A 6,000-nucleotide genomic window follows, 5' to 3' on the forward strand; every position below is an offset into this window, starting at 1 on the left:
CCCGAACCTCAGTACTCGCTACACACATCCCATCAACCTGGAACTTCACAAACAGAAACCTGAACTCCAGCCCAGTTCCTGCTTTTACAATTCCACACTCGCACACCTCACGCCGGAGTGAGTTAAAGACACAGTCTGTAAAACTCTGAAATTGGATTATTCTGAGTTTTAAATTCGTGGTCAGTCCTGTGGAGGTTGTTTAATGCCATTTGAGATGCAGCTACAGTATTAAGTGTGCAAAGAACATTTCCAGAAAATAATCAGTGCCAGGGTGCTGCGGTGCAGACAGTTAATGATTTAACTGAAGTTAATTATTTCCCAATAACCGCACTACTTCCAGAGCTGCTGTTATCATAAATGTATCAACACCTTCTGATTTGGACCCTGCTTCACCTTCAGCTCAGGTAACTAAGGTCTACGGTACCTGAAAGGACTGCAGAAAGGAATTGAAGAAGTAAATGAAGATGATTTGCGAGATCTCGTCCTCTCCTGGGTTTACCAAGAGCGGCATGTATGTGAACCTGAGCAGAGGCAGTCCAGCATTACTTTAAGACATGCAGTGTCTTTTAATTAATAAAACAAAACAAAACGTTGAATTAGAAGGTGTGTCCAAACTTTTGACCGGTACTGTACCCTTCAGAGTACTATACTACTTATTTAGCAGATGAATTTGAGATTTGAATTTCTAAATGCAAGATAAGAACTGTAATCATGCTAATTGTCTTTTGGTTGCTTGATTCTCATTTACTTCAAATTAATTTGCCTGCAGAGAACATAATTATCTCTCTCCCTCCTTCCCTCCCTCTCCCCTCTCTCCCGCTTCCTTCCTTCCTTCCTTCCTTCCTTCCTTCATTCATTCATTCATTCATTCATTCCTTTCTTTTTCCTTCCTTCCTTCCTTCCTTCCTTCCTTCCTTCCTTCCTTCCTTCCTTCCTTCCTTTCTTTCATCCATCCTTTTTTCATCCATCCATCCTTTTTTCATCCATCCTTTTTTCATTCTATCCATCCTTCCTTCCATCCATCCATCCATCCATCCATCCATCCATCCTTTCTTTTTTCCACCCTTTCTTCCATCCATCCATCCATCCATCCATCCATCCATCCATCCATCCATCCATCCATCCATTCTTTCTTTCTTTCATGCATTCTTCCTTCCTTTCTTTGTCATCCTTCCTTCCATCCATCCATCCATCCATCCATCCTTTTCCTTCCTTCCTTCCTTCCTTCCTTCCTTCCTTCCTTCCTTTCTGTTTCTTCCTTCCATCCATCATCCATCCATCCATTCATTCTTTCTCTTTCTTTCATACATTCTTCCTTCCTTTCTTTTCCATCCATCCATCCATCCATCCATCCATCCATCCATCCATCCATCCATCCATCCTTCCTTTCTTTTTTCCTTCCTTCCATCCATCCTTTTCCTTCCTTCCTTCCTTCCTTCCTTCCTTCCTTCCTTCCTTCCTTCCTTCCTTCCTTCCTTTCTTTCTTTCTTTCTTTCTTCTATCCATCCATTCTTCCTTCCCTCCTTCCTTTTTTTGTTTCATCCATCCATCCATCCTTCCATCCTTCCTTCCTTCCTTCCTTCCTTCCATCTCATCTCATCTCACCTCATCACTCAGGTGTCAAAGAAGGAGGAGCTTCGCAGCAGATTGGCTGAGCTCCTGCTGCAACTTTCTGGCCTGCAGCAAACCCACTGTATTGTAGGCGAAGAGGAGGATAAAATGAAAAGACAAGTGTAAGCGTCAGAGAGACAACCAGTGTGTGTTTGCATGCATATGTGTGTGTCAGGGACAGAGTGTGTGAAATGCACCTCCTGTTGCCCACAGCTATTTCTTCTCTTTCTGTCTCATTGGTGCGCTGCAGTTATTAACACTTTCTATATGCAGTCATGTTTGTTATAACAAAGTAGTGTAGAGGATGTTCATGCACACACACACACACACACACACACACACACACCAACAATGGTTATGGAGTCAGTGGTTATTGTATGAACGGAATGTCTTGGGCTAGTCTGGCTTCCCATCCAGTGTGTATTCATGCCTCATGCCCAGTGTTCCTGGGATAGGATCCTGATCCACATGGATTAAAGTTTTCCGTCATGTGACAGATTTCCGTCAACAACTCTCCCAAGGCCAAATGTGAGGTCGGTGCTGATCCGAGGAGAATTAAAATGATGGGTGGTTGGGTAGAGATTGGGTTATAACACTGATGTGTTGCAACACCATCAACTATCAGCAGGGTTTATTTAACTTTTTTGTTTTTGAGCCATGCTTTGTGTCGTTCATTTCCTATGTTTGATCATGTTTAAACGTTCGCTGTCTACGGTGCGGCATTAAAAAAACATGCGCTGTCAAAATTGGCAAAATACATTCCCATGTGCTTGGCGTGCTTGTGTCTGACCATTTCTGTTTTATATTAAATTAAATCTTGCCAAAATGACTTAGTTCAAACTTGGACATATAGAAATAGAGCATGTTAAAAAAAATAAAAAATAAACCCCGGAAAGCCCGCTCCTCTGCTTCAGCCAGACTTGAAGACCCGACGGTGCAATGCTTGCAGACTGTCAGAAGTAATTAGACCTAAATTTATAACTAACAAATCAGCAGACGCCCCAACAATTATTATTTTCGTTAGGCCCATGTGTAAGGTATGTTAGAACCGTGCCTTATAGCCTACGTTATATCACAATTTAAAGGATGTTTGAGGAGTTGGAGGCTGCAAGCGCAATGATGTTCCGACATGCGCTAAACTTTATTCCCTGAAAATCATACACCAGCGTTCAATGCCCCAAACAGTCAAAATGTCTAGAAGACTACGGTTAAATAATAATCATAGCCTACTAAGTTAAATTACGTCAAAACATCTGTTTCTGGCCTATGAAATGATGGAGGAAAATGAGAACGAACGCAAAGTAGATAGCAGCCAACGTCACGCGATCTTTTAGGTAACTTAACACTCGTGTTGGCCACAATGTTTCTCTTAATAAAATCTTGAATTGTTTTTGAAGTCGTATTCAACACAAAGTAAGGTCAAACCCCAATTTTAATTTAAGCGAAGATCCAAACTTTTTTCTATATTGACGTCGAGCACAGAGGAGCATGTCATTCTGCTTTCGGTTTCGGCAGCATGGCTGCGCTTTACATGAAAGAAGGCACTGATGTGTCTGCCATCGATAAAGGTGTAAAAAACAAGTGGAGGTGGGCTTGGCTGTACGAAATAGGTGAAAACGGAAAGCCATTTAGTTCATGGTGCAAAAAACTAAACATTCCAGGCGCTTGCATTTGTGTGGTTTGCCACAAAAAAATAATATACGGAAGCAATGGAAAGAAAGTGCTGTCGCGCCATCAACTGGAAGCCAGCCACAAGGCCAATGTAAGGGGTCTTCAGCACACCTCTTCTTTACCAGGAGCAAGTCTCACCTCAACGGAGGTCAGTCCATCTATGGCTGATCGTGTTTGTGCACAGAAAATACGTGTCTGTGCTTTTATCTCAAAAACGAACAATGGTGAAGAATCACTCAACAATAAATTGGATATATTAATCCATCAATTAATTGATAATAAAGTTATCAGTTCTAAGTTAACCATTCTCAGAATTTCATCGAAATCCACCCATAACCCCCCCACCCCGTAAATTTTCAGTCAAATATTTTTTTTTTGCTTTAATCCATGGATCCACTGTGACCCTGACCAAGACAAAGCTGTTACTGAAGATGAATGAATGAATGAATATTCTTTGTTTCATTCTGTTGTTTGCTGTTGTTGGCCACAGAGAGAATGGAACAGAGCAGGACACAGACCACACTCCTGCTGTGAAGCTGGTGCGTGAAGACCACCAGGAGAAGGAGGATAAAAGAAAAAGTGTAGCGGAGAAGGAGATAAAAGAGCGAGAGCATGGAGGACAAAGCCAGAAGCTCCCAGACCCAGGTCAAACACACACTCCTCCTTTTATTCATGCTCAGACATCTGAAAGCTCCACATCTCACTCGAGTGTGTTTATTTCTGTCTGACTCTGGCATGTGATGCGTAATTCAAATTTAGTATCAAATTTCCTTGTATTCTTGACTGAAAAATAAGGCTCTGTATTTCTCTCTTCCAGATGATGAATTCACATCCCTTAAAGCATTGTGGGAAAAGGCCAAGTTTCGTCTTAGGACTCTAAAAGGTCACAGTGACATCATCACCTGCGTAACTGCCGTGGACAACCTTGTGATTTCTGGCAGGTACTGGAAGGTGGTTTTATTTTATTTAATTTTATTTATTTATTTTTAAAGTCGATGAGTAATTGTATAGGCGATAATTGGATATATGACTTTAATAGACCATGAAATCACAGCTTCATGCGATACTCTTCTTTCACAAGTCGTGATACCACAGTGAAGGTGTGGCATGTTCCCACGGCAACGGAGCAGCACAATCTTGGAGGTCACAGCGGTGGCGTCACTTGTCTTAGTACACCACCCGCGGAATACTGCAGGAAATTAGGTACACACACAGACATACTGGAGATATATATATATATATACAGTGTCTTGCAAAAGTATTCACCCCCCCTTGGTGTTTGTCCTGTTTTGTTGCATTACAAGCTGGAATTAAAATGGATTTTTGGAGGGTTACACGACATGCCTACCACTTTAAAGGTGCAAATTGTTGTTTTATTGTGACACAAACAATAATTAAGATGAAAAAACAGAAATCTGGAGTGTGCATAGGTATTCACCCCCTCGATTCAATACTTTGTAGAGCCTCCTTTTGCTGCAATTACAGCTGCAAGTCTCTTGGGGTATGTCTCTATTAGCCCCCCCCAAGTCAATACTTTGTAGAGCCACCTTTTGTTGAAAATGGCACCACTGCAAACCTGACAAGAGAAGGCCACCCACCAAAACTCACAGACCAGGCAAGTAGGGCATTAATCAGAGATGCAACAAAGACACCAAAGATAACACTGAAGGAGCTGCAAAGATCCACAGCGGAGATGGGAGTATCTGTCCATAGGACCACTTTAAGCCGTACACTCCACAGAGCGGGGCTTTATGTAAGAGTGGCCGGAAAAATAGTCATTGCTTAAGAAAACATGTTTGGAGTTTGCCCCAACAGCATGTGGCAGACTCCCCAAACACATGGAAGAAGATTCTCTGGTCAGATGAGACTAAAATTGATTTTTTTGGCCATCATGGGAAATGCCATGTGTGGTGCAAACCCAACACCCTGAGAACACCATTCCTACAGTGAAGCATGGTGGTGGCACGGTGGTGTAGTGGTTAGCACTGTCGCCTCACAGCAAGAATGTTCTGGGTTCGAACCCAGTGGCCGGTGAGGGCCTTTCAGTGTGGAGTTTGCATGTTCTCCCCGTGTCTGCGTGGGTTTCCTCCGGGTGCTCCGGTTTCCCCCACAGTCCAAAGACATATGGTTAGGTTAATATGGGACGGTCTTGGGCTGGGGTGCCCTTGAGCGAGGCACCTAACTCCCAACTGCTCCCCGGGCACTGTTAACATGGCTGCCCACTGCTCTGGGTATGTGTGTGTGCTCATTGCTCATGTGTGCGTGTATGTGTGTGTTCACTGCTTCAGATGGGTTAAATGCAGAGAGGAAATTTCACAAGTGTGTGATGAGTAAAGTTGTGCTTGCTTGCTTGCTGTGAGGATGTTTTTCATCTGCAGGGACAGAAAAGCTGGTCAGGACTGAAGGAAAGATGGATGGCACTAAATACGGCCAGAGGTTTGAGACTGGGACGAAGGTTCACGTTCCGGCAGGACAATGACCCTAAACATACTGCTAAAGCTACACTGGAGTGGTTTAAAGGGAAATATTTAAATGTCTTGGAATGGCCTAGTCAAAGCCCCGACCTCAATCCAATTGAGAATCTGTGGCATAACTTGAAGATTGCTGTCCACCAACACAACCCATCTAACTTGAAGGAGTTGGAGCAGTTTTGCCTTGAGGAATGGGCAAAAATCCCAGTGGCTAGATGTGCTAAGCTAATAGAGACATACCCCAAGA

At 43.0% G+C, this 6,000-nt stretch overlaps 1 protein-coding gene across 4 annotated transcripts in view; it reads left to right on the forward strand.

Moving 5' to 3' along the window:
* si:ch211-154o6.3 (uncharacterized protein LOC563854 homolog) overlaps window positions 1–6,000 on the forward strand; it is a 103,744-nt gene that overhangs the window by 54,111 nt on the left and 43,633 nt on the right. For all 4 annotated transcript variants that reach the window (XM_060921567.1, XM_060921568.1, XM_060921569.1 and 1 more), the window contains 4 exons: window positions 1,618–1,733; window positions 3,773–3,927; window positions 4,100–4,223; window positions 4,364–4,485. In XM_060921567.1, coding sequence (XP_060777550.1) covers window positions 1,618–1,733; window positions 3,773–3,927; window positions 4,100–4,223; window positions 4,364–4,485 — 517 coding nt within the window. The remainder of the gene's footprint in view (window positions 1–1,617; window positions 1,734–3,772; window positions 3,928–4,099; window positions 4,224–4,363; window positions 4,486–6,000) is intronic.

Source organism: Neoarius graeffei, chromosome 5 (genome assembly GCF_027579695.1).
Source record: "Neoarius graeffei isolate fNeoGra1 chromosome 5, fNeoGra1.pri, whole genome shotgun sequence".
Lineage (NCBI taxonomy): Eukaryota > Metazoa > Chordata > Actinopteri > Siluriformes > Ariidae > Neoarius > Neoarius graeffei.